The sequence below is a fragment of the Micromesistius poutassou genome (genome assembly GCF_964030765.1).
Source record: "Micromesistius poutassou genome assembly, chromosome: 7".
NCBI classification, from domain to species: Eukaryota; Metazoa; Chordata; class Actinopteri; order Gadiformes; family Gadidae; genus Micromesistius; species Micromesistius poutassou.
Window position 1 is genome coordinate 16,286,780 of NC_140277.1, and position 21,143 is coordinate 16,307,922.

Sequence of the window (21,143 nt, forward strand, 5' to 3'; positions counted from 1 at the left end):
ATGAATGCATGTCCAACTTTGACCTGTTGGTGGCGCTAGAGCTCATGGGCTAGCGACCTCAAATTTGCTGTGAGGGCTTATGGGACTGTCCTGAATCAGTGTGCCAAATTTCACAACCTTTTGCCATTGGGTTCTATGGGCTGCCATAGACTCCCATTGAATGAAAATAATGTTTGACCTGTTGGTGGCGCTAGAGCTTATGGGCTAGCAACCTCAAATTTGCTGTGAGGGCTTATGGGACTGTCCTGAATCAGTGTGCCAAATTTCACAACTTTTTACCATGGGGTTCTATGGGCTGCCATAGACTCCCATGGCGGAATAATAATAATAATAATTAAAACTGCGAGCAGTGTTGAGGGAGTCAAGCTGATAAACTAATTAAACAAAATTAAAACATAAAAGATAGATCTAACAGGCCAAACACGCGGCCTTCAGCACTTTCGACAAGTTGCACGTCAAAAAATAAAGGATCGACTGAGATATGATAACACTCACCCCCTTATAGGTCAAAGGTCACCAAATTCATTGAGTATCTCCATGATGATGTCATGGGTCTATGTACCAAGTTTGGTTATGATATGTCAAAGGGTCGCTGAGAAATTGGCTAATTTCCTGTTTGGCGGTTTTGCGGTCGAATTTGATTGGCTGTCGCGGATATTTCCGTGAGATATCATTTACTAGCTATATGGGGAGGTCTCATAGTATCACCAGACATTGGAAATGTGTTTGAAATATACTCATGTGAAGAGAGAGGAGTTAAAACACATTGTCATTAATTATAGCGCCCCCTAGAGGTCAAAAGTCACCAAACCTAATGAGCGTCCCCGTGATGATGTCATGGGTCTATGTACCAAGTTTGGTTATGATATGTCAAAGGGCTGCTGAGAAACAGGCTTACTTCCTGTTTGGCGGCTTCGTGGTCAAATTTGATTGGCTGTTGCGGCCAAACGGTTTTGAATTTGAAGAATCTGTTTGATAAGTTTTGTGAGGCATGGTCTGATCAACATAAGTGCCAAGTTTGGAGATGATTGGACAAAATGTGTGATGTGTGAAACATTTTGAAGGTTTTTGACATAAACCAAGATGGCGGACAATTTATCATGACGCAATATGACGTCATAGGGTGCGTTGAACTCGGCTTGGCCCAAGGATTCCAATGATGCATTGTTTGTGAATATTGGATGAATGGGTCAAAAGTTATAAACATGAATGCATGTCCAACTTTGACCTGTTGGTGGCGCTAGAGCTCATGGGCTAGCGACCTCAAATTTGCTGTGAGGGCTTATGGGACTGTCCTGAATCAGTGTGCCAAATTTCACAACCTTTTGCCTTTGGGTTCTATGGGCTGCCATAGACTCCCATTGAATGAAAATAATATTTGAACTGTTGGTGGCGCTAGAGCTTATGGGCTAGCAACCTCAAATTTGCTGTGAGGGCTTATGGGACTGTCCTGAATCAGTGTGCCAAATTTCACAACTTTTTACCATGGGGTTCTATGGGCTGCCATAGACTCCCATGGCGGAATAATAATAATAATAATTAAAACTGCGAGCAGTGTTGAGGGAGTCAAGCTGATAAACTAATTAAACAAAATTAAAACATAAACTACCAAGTTTGGTTATATGTCAAAGGGCTGCTGAGATACAGGCTTACTTCCTGTTTGGCGGCTTTGTGGTCAAACTTGATTGGCTGTCGCGGCCAAACGGTTGTGAATTTGAAAAAGCTGTTTGACACAAGTGTTCAGCTTGGTCTGAAGATCATGTATGGTAAGTTTCATGAAGATTCGACAGAATTTGTGGCCCGTGGATATGTACTATTGATTTTGACAACTTTCAACACGGTGGCCAAATTCTGATGTTTCCATGAAAAATGCTTCATGAGCTATATGGGAAGGTCTGACAGTATCACCAGACATTGAACATTTGTTTGAAATATACTCATGTGAAGAGAGAAGAGTTAAAACACATATTCATTAATAACAGCGCCCCCTAGAGGTCAAATATCACCAAATTCATTGAGTGTACCCATGATGATGTCATGGATCTATGTACCAAGTTTGGTTATGATATTTCAAAGGGCTGCTGAGAAACAGGCGTATTTGCTGTTTGCGGCTTCGTGGTCAAATTTGATTGGCTGTCGCGGATATTTCCGTGAGATATCATTTACTAGCTATATGGGGAGGTATCATAGTTTAACCAGACATTGGAAATGTGTTTGAAATATACTCATGTGAAGAGAGAGGAGTTAAAACACATTGTCATTAATTACAGCGCCCCCTAGAGGTTAAAGGTCACCAAACCTAATGAGCGTCCCCGTGATGATGTCATGGGTCTATGTACCAAGTTTGGTTATGATATGTCAAAGGGCTGCTGAGAAACAGGCTTACTTCTTGTTTGGCGGCTTCGTGGTCAAATTTGATTGGCTGTTGCGGCCAAACGGTTTTGAATTTGAAGAATCTGTTTGATAAGTTTTGTGAGGCATGGCCTGAGCAACATATGTGCCAAGTTTGGAGATGATTGGACAAAATGTGTGATGTGTGAAACATTTTGAAGGTTTTTGACATAAACCAAGATGGCGGAAAATCTATCATGACGCAAAATGACGTCATAGGGTGCGTTGAACTCGGCTTGGCCCAAGGATTCCAATGATGCCTTGTTTGTGAATATTGGATGAATGGGTCAAAAGTTATAAACATGAATGCATGTCCAACTTTGACCTGTTGGTGGCGCTAGAGCTCATGGGTTAGCGACCTCAAATTTGCTGTGAGGGCTTAGGGGACTGTCCTGAATCAGTGTGCCAAATTTCACTACCTTTTGCCATTGGGTTCTATGGGCTGCCATAGACTCCCATTGAATGAAAATAATGTTTGACCTGTTGGTGGCGCTAGAGCGTATGGGCTAGCAACCTCAAATTTGCTGTGAGGGCTTGTGGGACTGTCCTGAATCAGTGTGCCAAATTTCACAACTTTTTACCATGGGGTTCTATGGGCTGCCATAGACTCCCATTGAAGGATAATAATAATAATAATAATAGGAAAACGTAGAATAACAATGGTTGTCTCGCAGCTTCGCTGCTTGACCCCCAATAATTAAAACTGCGAGCAGTGTTGAGGGAGTCAAGCTGATAAACTAATTAAACAAAATTAAAACATAAAAGATAGATCTAACAGGCCAAACACGCGGCCTTCAGCACTTTCGACAAGTTGCACGTCAAAAAATAAAGGATCGACTGAGATATGATAACACTCACCCCCTTATAGGTCAAAGGTCACCAAATTCATTGAGTATCTCCATGATGATGTCATGGGTCTATGTACCAAGTTTGGTTATGATATGTCAAAGGGTTGCTGAGAAATTGGCTTATTTCCTGTTTGGCGGTTTTGCGGTCGAATTTGATTGGCTGTCGCGGATATTTCTGTGAGAAATCATTTACTAGCTATATGGGGAGGTCTCATAGTATCACCACACATTGGAAATGTGTTTGAAATATACTCATGTGAAGAGAGAGGAGTTAAAACACATTGTCATTAATTATAGCGCCCCCTAGAGGTTAAAGGTCACCAAACCTAACGAGCGTCCCCGTGATGATGTCATGGGTCTATGTACCAAGTTTGGTTATGATATGTCAAAGGGCTGCTGAGAAACAGGCTTACTTCTTGTTTGGCGGCTTCGTGGTCAAATTTGATTGGCTGTTGCGGCCAAACGGTTTTGAATTTGAACAATCTGTTTGATAAGTTTTGTGAGGCATGGCCTGAGCAACATATGTGCCAAGTTTGGAGATGATTGGACAAAATGTGTGATGTGTGAAACATTTTGAAGGTTTTTGACATAAACCAAGATGGCGGAAAATCTATCATGACGCAAAATGACGTCATAGGGTGCGTTGAACTCGGCTTGGCCCAAGGATTCCAATGATACCTTGGTTGTGAATATTGGATGAATGGGTCAAAAGTTATAAACATGAATGCATGTCCAACTTTGACCTGTTGGTGGCGCTAGAGCTCATGGGCTAGCGACCTCAAATTTGCTGTGAGGGCTTATGGGACTGTCCTGAATCAGTGTGCCAAATTTCACAACCTTTTGCCATTGGGTTCTATGGGCTGCCATAGACTCCCATTGAATGAAAATAATGTTTGACCTGTTGGTGGCGCTAGAGCTTATGGGCTAGCAACCTCAAATTTGCTGTGAGGGCTTATGGGACTGTCCTGAATCAGTGTGCCAAATTTCACAACTTTTTACCATGGGGTTCTATGGGCTGCCATAGACTCCAATGGCAGGATAATAATAATAATTAAAACTGCGAGCAGTGTTGAGGGAGTCAAGCTGATAAACTAATTAAACAAAATTAAAACATAAACTACCAAGTTTGGTTATGATATGTCAAAGGGCTGCTGAGATACAGGCTTACTTGCTGTTTGGCGGCTTTGTGGTCAAATTTGATTGGCTGTTGCGGCCAAACGGTTTTGAATTTGAAGATTCTGTGTATAAGTTTTGTGAGGCATCGTCTGAGCAACATATGTGCCAAGTTTGGAGATGATTGGACAAAATGTGTGATGTGTGAAACATTTTGAAGGTTTTTGACATAAACCAAGATGGCGGACAATTTATCATGACGCAATATGACGTCATAGGGTGCGTTGAACTCGGCTTGGCCCAAGGATTCCAATGATGCCTTGTTTGTGAATATTGGTTGAATGTGTCAAAAGTTATAAACATGAATGCATGTCCAACTTTGACCTGTTGGTGGCGCTAGAGCTCATGGGCTAGCGACCTCAAATTTGCTGTGAGGGCTTATGGGACTGTCCTGAATCACTGTGCCAAATTTCACAACCTTTTGCCATTGGGTTCTATGGGCTGCCATAGACTCCCATTGAATGAAAATAATATTTGAACTGTTGGTGGCGCTAGAGCTCATGGGCTAGCAACCTCAAATTTGCTGTGAGGGCTTATGGGACTGTCCTGAATCAGTGTGCCAAATTTCACAACTTTTTACCATTTGGTTCTATGGGCTGCCATAGACTCCAATGGCAGGTAAATAATAATAATAATAATAATAATAATAATAGGAAAACGTAGAATAACAATGGTTGTCTCGCAGCTTCGCTGCTTGACTCCCAATAATAGGAAAACGTAGAATAACAATGGTTGTCTCGCAGCTTCGCTGCTTGACTCCCAATGAATTCCCTGTTGCATAAAACCCCCAGAACATATGGAGAGTGTGTGTGTGTGTGTGTGTGTGTGTGTGTGTGTGTGTGTGTGTGTGTGTGTGTGTGTGTGTGTCACTACAAATGACTCAGAGAGACTGAGGTACCAGCAGTCAAAAACCCAAACCCAGGAAGGAGGTCCTCCTGGGTGAAGGAGGTCTGGAAGGTGTGGATGTGTGTCAGTGTGTCTGAGGACCCTCCTCCACCTAGGGACACTCTGTAGAAGGACAGAGTGCCAGCAGGCCGGTCCAGATACACTCCTACTCTGTTAGAGCCAGCAGGGGGGAGACTGATGTCTGTTTCTATATTGTTGTACCAGGCAGAGTAAACATCATCATAACAACAAAGACTCCAGGACTTGTTGTTCCCCCCAAGCCCGCTGTCATCACCATTTCCTTTCCTTGTGATTCCTCTGTATGTCACTCCTATATAAACACCTCTTTCCCTCTCTACCTCCCAGTAACAGCGACCAGTCAGAACCTCTCTTCCCAACACCTGGAGCCAGAGGTCAAATCTCTCTGGGAGATCCGGATACGACTGCAGCTCTTTAACCTTCGTCACCTTTCTATTGTCCTCAGACAGAGCGAGTCGTCTGCAGACTGTGTTTGGATCCAGTGTGAGTTCACAGGCATCTGAGGGAGAACAAGACAACGTTACCATCATTCAGGGATGGACGTTCTTTTATAGATATTCACCACTCAATGTTTGGTGAATGAGATAAGCCGAGAGAGACCAAGACGACGTGCGGTCGATTCATAGAGTAACTGGCAGAAAGGCCTCCGGTTCTCAAAGGAAAGCTAGCATGTGTAGCAGGATGAAGCTGTCTGGCTCACGCCTCCCAAGTGAGTATTTAACTTGCTGTGCTGCGAGTGGCTCTGGGCAGTTAACTGCGAGCCAACCGCGATGGTCAAGCACCTTTATAAACCAGGACGTTTTGTTCGACAAGTGACGTCACCGGTACGCAACTCTTGTCTTGTTTACCAGTCCAGTGACCCGACGTCGGCCTTGGTTACCCGTTCCACCGTATTTATTTATTATAATATTTGTCAGCCATTAAATGTCCAGTGATATTCCACACCCTAACATTTGGAGGCGGTACTGCACTAACTCGGAATGTGACCATGAATATTGTAACGTGGGATGGTGCAGATCAAGGTTATGGTCGTTTAGCAATAGCTCCGGTTAGCATGAAGTCACAGGTAGGCAACAGGTAGGATTAACCTCACGATACTTTTATTATATACTGAGACCATATCAGGCCAGGTCTCAACAGCACTATTTCTATTTAAGCATACATGCTTTCAAGTACATAGTTCCGAGATCCCTGCCTACACCAACGCATTACAAACTAAAAGATATATACGGAGACTTCACTGATAGACGGAAGTTACTTGTAGTAGAGCGGAGGAGCACGCACACTTTTTCTGGTTCAACGTTAACTTGTGTAGAATATTGGTGTTTTTTAGTGTCTCTCTGTCTTCACATTTCTTAAGTCTATGAACAGGCCAGTGCCTTTCCTACTGATACCAGGTGTTATTTCCAACATTCCTCCATTTGTTATGTCCCAACAAGCACGTCAGGAGACTGCTCCTCACAAGGAGCACGTCAGGAGACTGTGTCACGGAAGGCGACTAGGGGGGGGGAGGACAGTACATTAACTGCAAAGACTGTTGATCCCCCCCCAGATCCCGAACAATAGACTCTGGCTAGAGCCGATATTACTGTGGGTTGGGGTGTACGTTTTGTTCTCTCTTGTACACAGAAGAGGGACCAGGAAATAAAAGGGGCAAAAACATTGAGTTTGGCACGCTCCTCAGCCCGAGAACAGGAGGACCGATCCCTGGACGCTGACAAATGGAATGCTCATCGCTGACCTGCTACCACCAGAGACTACTACGCGACCAGACCTCGCAACGCCAGGAAGGACCACTCCGACGTGTCTTCGGTTCCCGACAACGCCTAGCAGTCCCGTGAGAAAGGAACGTACCTTAGCCGTAATCTGTGCGTGAGTCTGGTTCTGATAACGTCACATCCCCATGACGCATTGTTTTGCCTGTCTGTTCTGTCTAGAAGTCACCCTCCTTTCCGGTGCAATCTTCTAGCCCGCTCAGGCCTCCGTGACCGGACGAGGGACGAGTAGACAGATCCCTACACCACGTCGTACAGCACTGTTTATTGGGTTTGTTTTTCCAACTCGCCGTTCGAGGGACTAGTTTGGGGCGAGTTGGAACGGACGATTTTATATACCTTACTATTGTTTGGTTCATATAGTGTCATATTTTATCTTTGAGTCTATCCTCCATGTATGTGACCCCCATCGGACAGGGGGTAGTAGCTATGGCAAGCACTGTTTGATACCAGGCCTATTGGTTCAGCGAGCCCTTTTTCTAATAACCAGGCATGGTGGTGATTATTGCATGTATGGGTTGGCTCATAACCCTGTTTAACGTGTTCTTGAGGTTGGTGCCCCTCACGTGTGTTCAGGGGACTGTGTGTAGTGTTCAGCGTATGCTGTGTGCAGTGTCTTACAGGCTTGCAGTGTGTCCAGTGAGGGCAGGGTGTGCAATGTGTGCAGTGCAGTGTGCTGAAGTTGGCTCGTTATGATATGGTTTACGGTAATAGCAGAGTACCAGTCTACCCCCTGGCCTAGAGCTATTCTTTCTCCCTCCCATCTAGGTGATACTCATCTTGTGTTTTATATGAAATTGTACTAATAAAGTATTTCTTCTAATAATTGATCCATTGACTGCTGTTGTGGTATTTGGGGGATTCTTAGTTAGAGGTTTGCGCGACAACTGCTCCTCACCACCTACACTAAGACTATTCCACTTAAGTCTGTACCTGTGCTGTATTACATCCTGGAATAAACAATCTATTCCACCCTCTGATCCAACCTGTCAAGCTTCCTTGATTTCTGGAGTTTAGAGATAAGCTGAAATCTAACACTTGCTTATAAAACGGGTGGCTTAAATCAAGCGATCTGATTGGTTCCTAACTGTTGTATAATGAGCGTATACACACAGCTATGACGCCCATTCAGTTTACAGAGTTCTGTATCACTCCGCGCCTAACTTTAACTGTTCTTTATTTATATATAAAAGCAATAGCATAGTTCACTGAAGCCTAAAAATATGTTGATTGATGGAGAGGGTGAAAATGTTGTAAAGCAATAGGCACACGGTGAGTGAACTGCTCGATAGTAGGCTAAATTGCCGGCGAATCTACCAGCTACCGTCTAAAGCCTTCTCTCTGAAGGATGCTACCGTGTGTTGCATAGCAACCGCCGCGCACTTTGCAGGCAGCCAGGAGGGACTACTTTTTTGTATTAGTTTAAAAAAAATGCTTTTCCGACTTTCTCGCTTTTTCAAAATTGAGTGTCTATGACTTTGATTTCGCCATACTTACGTAACCGTTTTATAAAAGCAATAGATCACTTCAGTCAGTGAAATGTCCTCATTATACCAGAGTTAAGGGGGTCGCCGTCCCGGCGCGCAACGCCCCTTAACTGTGGTATAATGAGAACATTCCACAGCCTGTCGTGATCTATTGCTTATATAACAAACAAAAGGGAGGCACCACTAGGTGGCGCCTCCCTTTTGTTTGTCTACATGTTATAGACCTGACTGTTACAATATCCAGGAAGCATGTGGCATAAAATGGACCTACAACAGCCCCAGAGCCATTGTAAATAATTTGCCTTTTTACTGTAATAAGGACTCAGCCAGCCTATGTTGTTGAGAAACAGTCAGGAAGCCTTACCTTGCTAGTTCTATCAAGTTTAATAACTTACTCCATACTATGAGCTTACTATGTAGGTGAAATGGTTTTGGGGAACACTTTCCTATTAACTGTTGAGTCCCTAAGAGGTAGGTTGCTAAGGAAGTTAGCAACTATGCTTTTGGGAAACAAACCCCAGATTATTACATTTAATTTATGATTTTTGTAAATCATTTTCCAATGTGTGGGGGTGGGGTGGGGGTAAGACGTTACGTTACGTTACGTAAGTGCTCAGCTGCTGCATTGATCAACCTCGACGTACATTGTTTCTCAAAATGAAGAGGTCTAAACTCTTATAATTTGTTAAATATTCTTGAGCATCCCTCATAGTTTTTTTGTATACAATTCATTAGAGGTGACCCTTTTTGCTTATTGTCAGTATCCTTATTTCCACAGTTAATACAGTTAATTTCATGTTAAATATTCTTGAGCATCTTTAATTTATGTATGGAGGTAGACCATATTTTAGCCATATTTAGCTTTGCTTTTAAGATTCCTCACATGAGCACCTTTACACTTTATGGAGTTCATCCATACTTTGAACCAGAATTTGAGTGTGTAATACGTTATTTAAAATAATTAAAAAGAAAATGTTCTGATACTATTCTGTTCTTTGTTGTCCATGCATCACACATTGTTTAATTGCAATGTAGTATAGTAGAGCTATAAGTGGGTGAAAAAACTGATAAGCAAAGTAAAGGTAAATCAGTTAATATGTGTCTTCAGTAGGGTTGGGTACCGAGGACCGAGTACCGAGTGGTACCGGGGGCAACATGGTCGGTTCTACCCGGACCGAATGACTACATTTCTTTCGGTGCCTCGTTTCGGTGCCGCAACAATCCTCTCTCCCTCTTGTGGTCGGAAAAAATGCAGAGCACTTTCCTCTCCTGCTGCCCAGCTGCAGCCATCATGTCTAAAGTAAAATGCTCTAAAGTATGGCTTTACTTTACTAAAACAAAAAATGAGCAGCACATGCAAGTGCAATACAACTATTTTGTGTAAGGGGGGAAATACCTCCAATTTGATGAAACACTTAGTGTTTGGAATAACGCCGTTTAAAATAACGGCGTTTCAGTTTGATTTGACAGTTAAATGCGGTGCGTTACTATGAGTTGATTGAATAAACTGTAATCCGAACACACCCCTGGCTGCACACACAAACTGCTAGTGAGGAGACCGGGTTTAACAAAGAGATAAGCGATTATGATTGGCTAAGGCAGAGTCATGTTTCATGGTAGCCAATCAGAGCCAGGGTTTTTACCCACAAGCCAGGCCACACGCAGTCGCGCACCACACACACACACCAAACAGATTCGAAGAAGCAGCAGAGACGGCGAGTCCGGAGCAATCCGATGAAAAGTTGGCATTTTCAAGGTGGAGATATAAGCACTACTTCAAATTCATTGACATATAGCAACTTTTTATTTTTTTTACAGTAACGCAAATAGTTACCTTTTCAAAGAATTGTCAAAGAATCAGTGTTGGCATGGCATTTCTATAAAAAAAAGAAAAAGTATCGATTTCGGAACCGTTTAGGAACCAGCATCGGTTTACAGGAATCGAAATAGAACCGGAATCGAAATATTTAAAACGATACCCAACCCTAGTCTTCAGTGATGTTTAGTGTAGTAATGTCAATTAACCAATTAACAGGGAACACTAGCTATGGGAACGGGGAGTGCAAGACTCAATCTCGCTTAGAGCTACCGGCCCTGGGTCTACTAGCCGCCTGGGGCCTCATGTACAAAGACTTGCGTGGATTTCTGACTAAAACTTTGCGGACGCCAAAATCTGGAAAGCTGCTGCGCACAAATAAATCCGGATGTATCAATCCTTGCGTAAGCACGATTTCACGCAGATTCTCTTTGTACATCCCAATTAACGTGAAATTGAGCGCACATGCACGAGCCCGTCTCTCCACCCAGTCTCCTCCCTCATTTAATATGCTAATTCGTATAAATAGGCCTGCAGTAGTGCGCTTGTTAGGAGAAAGGAGAACATGGAGAAAGGAAGAAAAAATAACTTTAGTGAATGCGAGGTGGAGGTGCTGATTTCGGAGGTAGAGGCCAGAAATAAGATCTTGTTTGGCTCTCTTTCCTCCGGAATCAGCACCAAAAGCAAAAAACTGGCGTGGGAAAACGTTGCCAAGTCGGTCAATGAGGTTGGGGCGGAAAGCCGAACTGTGGCTGGCATTAAAAAAAAGTGGTCGGACATCAAGGTGGACGTAAAAAGAAAGTTGTCCCACCGGAGAAGCGTGGGTCAGAGCGCAGCGGGGCGGAGTCTGGGAGCTCGCCCTATTTGAGCAAAGGGTGGCAGCTGTGATTCGGGATCGGCTCCTTTTTGACAAAAAAATCATAATAGTCGCGGAACACCCGTTAATTTTGAATGCGACCATCTTCCAACAAGGCCAACACTGCCATTGTCAACCTATCGATTATTGCCACATTTTGCGCATGCTTTTATATTCTCATTTATTTGGATGCTGACGATAGGTTGTGTCAATAATATGTACATAATTCGAAATTGGCAGACTGGTTCATTGATGGATTGATTTTAAGTAACAATGGCTTGTGCTTATTCCACTCAACATCACATAATAATATTGCAGTCAAGAATTTCACAACAAATGTGTGAAGAGAGATCATATGTCATGCGTGGTCCGGAAAATATGTAACGTTTAATAATCAAGCCATCACTGAAAATAATATTGCTGGGGCTTCCTTTTAATTCCAATATTGACAATTTAGTTTTATGGGTCTGTTTAAGTTTAGCCTAACAACAGTGTCACATTATGCGTCTCGACAACAATAACGCATGATTGAAGCGCATTTAAGATCACGCATTCCGACGTTCAAATCCACTTTGAACTCGCCTCATATTGCAATATTACTTCATGACTCGTGATCGAGTAGGCCTAATGTTGTTGCGCTGCATTGCCTCTATGTGCCGCCAACTGACAAAATGCAGCAGAAATGTGCGTAAGCCAGGCATTTAGTTTGCGTGGAGAACCGCACTTTCTCACGTCAAGTCAGTCTTTGTACATCCGAACGTTTGCGTGAGAAGTTGCTTACGCAGCTTTTTTGTGCGTAAGCAAGCTTTGTACATGAGGCCCCTGGTTACTGTAATGTGGGAGCAGTGCCCTTGTGGTGGTGGGTCCCCTTGAGTGTGCAGTGACTACGAGTTCACCTAGTGTGGTCATTCCCCTTGCGGGTGTGTGTGTGTGTGTGTGTGTGTGTGTGTGTGTGTGTGTGTGTGTGTGTGTGAACTCGGTATGTGTGATTGGGGTGCTTTTCAAGGATTCTCATTGCTTGAGCCAAGTCTCCCACAGGTAAGCTCCCTCTTCTCTCTCACTCTCCTGTGTGCGTGTGTGAATAGAGTGTAGTGATTTGGGCTTGTTCTGGGCCCTGTTACTTGTAGAACAGCCTGTGACCTGCCACACATGCATATGAGAGAAAATAATAACCACAAGGACTGCAGGGAGTGGATGCAAATGTAATGGGTTAGAAAAGTAGTTCCTTATTGTGTGTAAAGAGTTAAAAATATAAATACATTTAGGGCATTAGTAAATATATAAACGTAGAAACCCCTTTATTTTTTTGTTTTTGACTATAATAATCTAATAATCAAATTGTATAATGTCGGCGTTGACTGACTGGCGTTGAATGACTCACCAAGCCACTAGATGGTGCACGGCGCCCAGGGGATCATTAACTCCACAGGGACACATTACCACAGAATAAATCCTGCGAGCAAGACTAATCTAAAACTTTGTTTCGTGTCTCTTTGTCAAACAATAAGTGGGTTTAAAACTCCTCAAATGAAACACATTATACTTTGTAAAGTAGCCATGTTAGTAGGGTCATGTTATAGATTCGGTCAGAAGAAGAGAAAGGGTTGTTTGGTGAATGTTGTGTGATTGTGCCCATGAAGCTACATGCTAATGTTGTGGGGCTAGTGGGTTCGTGCGGGCGTTGCGCTGACATTGGGTTCATGACGTGAACCTGAGTTTCACCTCAGCGCGGTTTAGCCGCTGGTTAGTTTATCCAAAACGTGTTTGTGATATGTTAAACCATCCGTAAAAATGAAAAAGGTTCATTTATTATTTCAAGGGTTTTTATTTTGTATTAAATCAAGTTCCTACCTTTTAAATATGATTTGATATAAAGCGGAAATACTCTTAAGTAGCTATAGGCATTTACTCATTTTTTATGTTTCTGATTGTTATATATATATTTGGAAATAGCAAATGAGACAAAGATGGATTGTTGGATTGTTTCATTTCATGTTATACCGTGGAGTTACATATATACATATATATACTTTGAAGTCAAAAGTATATCAGTCGTCATGTATGGAAGCAAATCTGTACCATAATTCAAATTAAAGTGGATTAACAGAAATGCTTTTTCATTTTCAGAATATAGCTGCATTTTTTGACACATAAATAAAATTAATAATAAATCATCCAAACTGCATTTTTTTTTTTTTTTTTTTCATTTTCTCTCTATTTGTAACTTAATTAAAATGAAAAAGAAAAGGACATTTAAGATTTAATTTTCAAAAGATGCCCCGGCAAATAGTTACCAAAATTCAATTTGAAATGTCAAATTTGAAAATTAAAATTCATTAGCAGAAAGGCATTTTCATTTCAAGGTCATTGCTGCATTATTTGTCTCATAAATAAAATGAATAATAGATAATCCAAACTGCATTTTCTTCTTCAAGACTGCTCATTTTATGACACAACTAAAAAGAAAACAAAGAGGACATTGCTTTTTCGTTTTCATGCCCGCAAAAAAGAGTCCATAATTCAATTTGAATTTGCAATCCCAAGCGGCGCAGGAGTGTGACGTCAGTGGCCTCTCTTCTTCTTCAGTTCAGAGTGACCATGATACGTAATACATTAGGGGGCGGTGTGCATATTTGAGGCTGGGGCAAGAGGAGAGTGTGAAGTAGAGTGCGCTGGTACAGCGGGAAAATCCCAAGCATGGCAAAATCTGTGCCAGAGCTGCTGAGGGAGGCCGCAGCTGCCCTGGAAAGGCAACAAAATCAGAGTCTGTCTCCGTCGCAGGGTTGCCTACTCTCACGCACATGCAACAAATGTCACGCCCCTCCCAAAAAAACCTCCCGTTAAATCAACATCCCAGTTGATCCGCTGAAAACGTTGTCTATAACGAGGGTCTCCCCCCCCTCAACAATTCCATCCACGGACCCTGTTATAATGTAAGCATTATAAGAATTTACAGAGTCTCACGCCAGCCAAAGACCCAAAGTTGGCAACCCTGAATCTAACAAGGATTGTGCGATGGTGTCAGGGAGCGCCATGTTGTGTGCAGGGGAGCCCAACCAACCCGGAAAGAGAAGAACGGCCACTGACGTCACTCTCCTTTTTATGTTTATTTGTTAGCCATTGAAATTTGTCTTGTTGTAATTTGTTATAGGGGTGGAACCTATGTACAAGCCAACCGGCTTCGTTCCCTCCTTGCACCATTGAAATTTGTGTGCTAAATAAATAAACTCTAAACTCTAAACTCCTGCGCCGCTTGGGATTGCAAATTCAAATTGAATTATGGACTCTTTTTTGCGGGGGGCGGGCATGAAAACGAAAAACCAATGTCCTCTTTGTTTTCTTTTTAGTTGTGTCATAAAATGAGCAGTCTTGAAGAACAAAATGAAAATGCAGTTTGGATGATCTATTATTTATTTTATTTATATATAAATAATGCAGAAATGACATTGAAATGAAAATGCCTTTCTGCTAATGCTTTTTAATTTTCAAATTTGACATTTCAAATTTAATTTTGGTAACTATTTGCTGGGGCATCTTTTGAAAATTAAATCTTATATGTCCTTTTCTTTTTAATTTGAATTAAGATACAAAATGAGCAATATTGAAGAAGAAAATGAAAATGCAGTTTGGATGATTTATTATTAATTTTATTTATGTGTCAAAAAATGCAGCTATATTCTGAAAATGAAAAAGCATTTCTGTTAATCCACTTTAATTTGAATTATGGTACAGATTTGCTTCCATAGTCATGTGTCATTTCAATGTTATAAGTTAGCATTCATAAGCATTCATCTAAGTCAAAGTCAGGATTTGAATAAATGTCCTGGTGCAGAATAAATCCTTTGTTTTTTTATCAGTCAGTAACTAACACAATTGTCTTGTCTTGTCGTATGTTGCAACTAAGCTTGTCCTGTGTAAATGTTGCTGCTTTACGTGTCTGTCTTCAATTGCCCCTTGGGGACAAATAAAGTTTTTTGAATTGAATTGAATAAATCCTGCGAGCAAGACTAATATAAAGCTTTGTTTCGTGTCTCTGTTTGTCAAACAATAGACCACAGGATTTGTGCCAACATACCCTCTTAGCTACATCTAGGTCAAGGGGGCAACACAAAGCGCACACACACACACACACACACACTGAATACGTCTTAACACACTCATTGTTAGAGTAGTGCTACTAATAAAATACTGTATTGTACTGTTTTATACCGTGCAACACTATTAGGGGAAACAAAATATAATTTAAAGGGGTAGTTCAGGATTTTGGACATCGGGTCTCATTTCCAAGTGAGCCAGTGTGTTATTTATCATTGGAGACCATTTTCAACACTTTTCATTCAGTCCTTCTAGTTGCAGAAATCGCTGGTGCTAGGCTAGCACAAGTTGAGGGGAACTGCTAGCCTGCCAATAAAAACAGTTTTACCCACTCCCAAGCCAAACCAATTATAATGCCCGCCTATCGATGTAAATGTCTGTGTTGACAGAATATGTCTGTGTTGACAGAAATAAACGTACCCTTGCATCGCATTGCATTTAGTTTATAATCCCTGTAGTTGGAAGCAAGCTACGGCAGTGGCGGACTGATATTACCTGGAGTGCGCTTCTCTGTTTACCTTCTGCTGTAGTGAATTGGTTGCTACACCGGAGGAAAGTGAAATTCCGCCGCTGCTGAGAAAGTAGTCCCCCAAAATGTAATGTGATCATTGCGATACAAGGAGTTTTATTTCTAACATTATTCTATCAACACAGACAATTACATCGATAGTTGGGCATTATAATTGGTTTGCATCGGGTGTACTTTGGAGTGGGTAAAACTGTTTTTATTGGCAGGCTAGCAGTTCCCCTCGACCTAGCACCAGCGATTTCTGCAACTAGAAGGACTGAATGAAAGTGTTGAAAACGGTCTCCAATGATAAATAACACACTGGCTCACTTGGAAATGAGACCCGATGTCCAAAATCCTGAACTACCCCTTTAATCAATGAATCACGTAAAGTGTAAAAAGCAGTTATGTTTATACTATATAGCCAACATTATCTTAAAGAACATTATCTTGAGTTCGCTCGGTATCGGAATGTCCCGCCTATACTTAGGATGTTATGCCGTGAGCATGGTTTCAGTAAAAACAGTAAACTGAAGTACAAGTGTGCGTGCATTATTGCCCTCGGGTTACCACACTTTTGGCGACATTAAAACATTGATGACTGCGTCACATGTAGTTAGTGTCGAAGAAGAAGTTCCATGTAACTTAAGCTTGCAGCATGGCTACTGCTACGGTCGGCACGCTCAGTGAATTCGTTGAGCTGGATGGTGACTGGATTGAATATGTCGAGAGACTGGAGCACTTTTTCCTGGCGAATGGCATTAAGGAGGAGGAAAGGCAAAGATCGATTCTCCTCAGTGTGTGCGGTGCCAAGACGTACAAGTTGATACGCAACTTAGCAACGCCACGGAAGCCAGGCGAGTTTACAGTGAGTTGGTGACGTTGGTGCAAGAGCATCACAACCCCAAGCCGTCAGTGATTGTTCAGCGCTTCAAGTTCCACATACATTCACGCAAAGGGGGAGTTTCAGTTGCGGCGTTCGTGGCGGAGCTGAGACAGCTGTCGGAATATTGTGAGTTTGGACCGGTGCATGACAACATGCTACGGGACAGGTTAGTCTGTGGTATCAACAATGACAGCATTCAGCACCGATTAAGTCAGCACCGGTGAAGTCACGCTAACTTTCAAGAAAGTGCTGGAGATTGCTCATGCAATGGAAACGGCAGCTATCAACTCTAAAGACATTCAAGCAGCTAACGCCAGTGTGCCACAGAGCACCGTTCACCGTCTGTTTAATGAAGGGAGAGGCAAGCCGATGAAGTCAGTTGAGTGTTACCGGTGTGGGGGAGCGCATCTTGCTAATGACTGTGGTTTTAAAGATGCTGCTTGCCATAACTGCCAGAAAAATGGACACATAGCCAAGAAGTGCAGAGGCGCTAAAAGGCCATGGAAAAAGGATTGGGAAGAGTCAAAACCCCAAATGAGAATGCATCATGTGCAAAGCGAAGGACCGGAGGAGCAGTGTTCATTTAACCTCAGTGAACCCCGGGCAGCCCCGATCTGTGCAACGCTGCAAATAAATGGAAAAGAGATGACAATGGAGATGGACACGGGTGCCTCAGTTTCGGTGATAAGTCATACCACCTACTGCAGATTGTGGGGCTCTGGAAAAGCGCCTGCTTTAAGAAAGACTGACATCAGACTGAGACAATACACCGGTGAGTGCATTCCTCTACTTGGAGCTATAGAAGTAGACGTGATGTATGAAGGCCAGTCGGCTAATGGGAAGCTGATAGTGGTAGACGGGGAGGGGCCTAGTCTGATTGGACTGGACCTCCTAAAGAAAATCCGCCTCAATTGGGGGGAAATCATGCACATGAGAGTGGTTGGAGACATCCTATCAAAGTATGCAGATGTTTTTAAGGATGACCTTGGCACCCTCCGCGGCACAACAGTGAAGTTGACTGTGGACCCCAACGCAAGGCCACGTTTTTGTAAACCACGCCCAGTGCCATACGCTATGAAGACTAAGGTGGAAGCGGAGTTGGATAGGCTGCAGCGGTCAGGTGTTATTGAACCTGTGGCGTTCTCTGACTGGGCAGCCCTGATTGTACCTGTGCTGAAGGAGGATGGTGAGGTGCGGGTATGTGGTGATTACAAAATGACAATTAACCAAGCCTCACAACTTGACACTTATCCCCTGCCACGAGTTGAGGATTTGTTCGCCACACTGGCAAGAGGACAAACGTTTACAAAACTGGACATGAGTCACGCATACCAACAGCTGCTGCTGGATGAGGTGACAATATGTGACCATCAACACACACAAGGGACTGTTCAAGTACAACCGCCTGGTTTTCGGCGTCGCGTCCAGCCCAGCCATTTTTCAACGCACCATGGACAACCTCCTGCAGAACATTCCCCATGTTGCTGTCTACCTAGACGACATTTTGGTGACAGGTAAAACAGAAGGGGAGCATCTGCAAAACCTCGACCAGGTGCTAAAGAGAATGAAGGAGGCCGGGCTGCATTTAAAGCGCAGTAAATGTGTTTTCCAGGCTCCAAGTGTCACCTACCTGGGTCACAGGATTTCAGCTCAGGGTCTTTCCCCCATGACAGAGAAGGTGAGGGCGATTAAGGAAGCTCCTAGTCCAAAGAATGTGGCAGAACTCAGGTCATTCTTGGGCTTAGTGAACTATTATGGAAAGTTCTTGCCTGAACTCTCCACTGTGCTCGCCCCCCTCTATCAGCTGCTACACAAAGACTGTTCCTGGAATTGGCAGCAAGCTCAAGAGACAGCTTTCCAGCAGGTGAAAGAACTGTTGTTCTCGCACGTCTCGCACTCTCACATCAGCAGAAAAGGCAGCTCTGGCTCAGGGCTGGCCAGTAACAGTTGAGCAGGAGGAGCTCAAGCCATATGTCAAGCGTCAGCTGGAGCTAAGTGTGCTGGATGGCTGTATCCTCTGGGGCTCCAGAGTGATTATTCCACCTGCGGGACGGGCTCAGATAATGGAAGTGCTGCATGAAGCTCACCCCGGGGTGTCAAGGATGAAGAGCCTCGCCAGGTCGTTTGTGTGGTGGCCTGGGATGGACAGTGTTTTGGAAGAAAAGGTAAAAGCATGTTCACAGTGTCAAAGTAACCAGAAGATGCCCGCACCTGCGCCTCTCCACCCATGGGAGTGGCCGGCCCGTCCGTGGTCCAGGCTCCACCTGGATTTTGCTGGTCCGTTTATGGGTCACATGTTCCTAGTGCTGATGGACGCTCATTCAAAGTGGATGGAAGCACACATCATGTCAAATATCACAGCCCCAGTTACCACTGACACACTCAGAAGCATCTTTGCCACCCACGGGCTACCAGATACAGTTGTCAGTGACAACGGGCCCACCTTCACCAGTGAAGTTTTCAAGGAGTCTGTGGAGAAAAATGGAATCCGACATATCCGAACTGCACCGTACCACCCTGCTTCCAACGGCTTAGCAGAACGTGCTGTTGAGACACTGAAAGATGGACTGCGGAAAATGACAGGACACACACTGGAGACTAAGCTTGCTCGTTTCTTATTCCAGTATCGGATTACTCCACACACAACCACTGGTTTGCCTCCAGCAGAGATGTTGCTGGGAAGGAAGCCCAAATCTCACCTGGACCTCCTTCGCCCGGATGTGGGAACAAAAGTTTCCCGATCACAGGAGAACCAAAAAGTGAGACGGGACCAACATGCAAGAGAGCGGCTTTTACAGCAGGGGGACTGTGTGTATGTCAAGAACTTTGCCAGTGGCTCGGCGTGGCTGCCAGGAGTTATTCACCGCCAGTCTGGTCCAGTTTCTTTTGTGGTTGACTTGATGGATGGCAGGCAGGTTCGCAGGCACCAAGATCACGTGCGTGTTCGCACTGATGCAGAGGAGAAGGGGTCGCACAAGGACAGTGTGAGCAGCCCTATGGACTGTGTTGCACCTGTGTGCATTTATGGACTGTTACTGCCCCCTGATGGACTGTCTGAGCAAACTGCCTCACCTGCCCCTGCTACTGACCCAATTCCTCCCTGTGGAGCACAGTCTGTTACCCAGTCTGTGGACTCTGATGTTTCACAAAGAAGGTCAGAGAGGCAACACAAGCCTCCAGAGACTGAACTGTTAAAAAAATAATAATAATGTGTGTTGTGCCATACAGGTTGTTGTTGCCTGATGTGAGAAAGAAAAATGTTGTGCAATGCCGGATGTTGTTGATTGCCTGTTGCTAAAATTGTGAAGGTTGTGTTGGCGATAAACGCCCTTTTTACGGGAACGCGCATTGAAACTAAAGTGTAAAACCTGGCTTGACAAATTGACTCGTAAGTGAGCTTCGTGGTACCATTTAACTCTGATTGCGAGTTTCGGATTTGTCGATCCAGGTTTTCCAAAGAAAGCCTGAGTATGTTCAGCGCGCTTCGTAGTATACCCCACTGGCCAGGTATCACTATCTACAAAACGTAACCCGGCTTCAACACCACCACCCTGCGTCCTTGTCTAGAGGAGCCCACTAGAAGTCCCCTAGCTGGACTGTAGCATCGTCTTTGATACATTCTCAAACAAATATGTCTCTCATATTGATTATTGAACGTATTTTATTAATCATAGAACTATGGTATTCACCTGAATATAAGACATGGTTTTTGTTCTAAAAATACATCTGAAAAATGGGGGGTCGTCTTATATTCGCAATATAGACAAAATAATGGAAAAACAGGGAAAGCAGGGGAAAACAGTAGAAAGTGTCAGAACGATAATTTGTGACATTGTTTTGAATTAAATAAACTGTCCGCCGCCCCTCACAACAGTGCCACCGTTAATGATGGAGAGGTCAAGAGATCATCTCGAACAAAGTGGTTCGAAAGTCGGTCAAGTTAACCAACATCTTAGAAACAGTTATGACGCCAATTTAAAAATAACGGTCGTGAACGCGGCGGAATCATCAAATAATTGTCACGCTGCAAAAAAATATGGGGTTCATATGGGAAAACAAGATTATGTCCACAAAAAGCTTTTTTTCCAAAAGAAAAGTCTGGAAAAGGGGGAGTCATCTTATATATAGTATATATAGTCTTATATTCAGGTGAATACGGTAATTGTTACGGTTGTTACGGTAAAGGATAATGTAATTGTTTCCATTATTGTTATAGCCTACCTTCACTAGGGCGCAAATATCAAACAAGAACGAAATATAGATTATTATACATCAACAGTTTGAAGGTGATGTCCACCATCATCTTCATTCCCAGGATGATTTGACTGAACCAACGTCACCTCACACCTGCTGTGTGGATGGACTTTCCATCTCTATAGTTAGT

The 21,143-nt window shown here is 43.3% G+C and overlaps 1 protein-coding gene across 1 annotated transcript in view; it reads right to left on the reverse strand.

Annotated features, from left to right (window-relative positions):
- Positions 1 to 5,281: 5,281 nt before the first annotated feature.
- Positions 5,282 to 21,143, reverse strand: part of LOC311350242 (uncharacterized protein) — a gene marked incomplete at its 3' end in the record, with an annotated part of 51,364 nt that continues 35,502 nt past the window's right edge. Inside the window, exon 15 of the mRNA XM_084470239.1 lies at positions 5,282 to 5,835. Coding sequence (XP_084326365.1) covers positions 5,282 to 5,835 — 554 coding nt within the window. The remainder of the gene's footprint in view (positions 5,836 to 21,143) is intronic.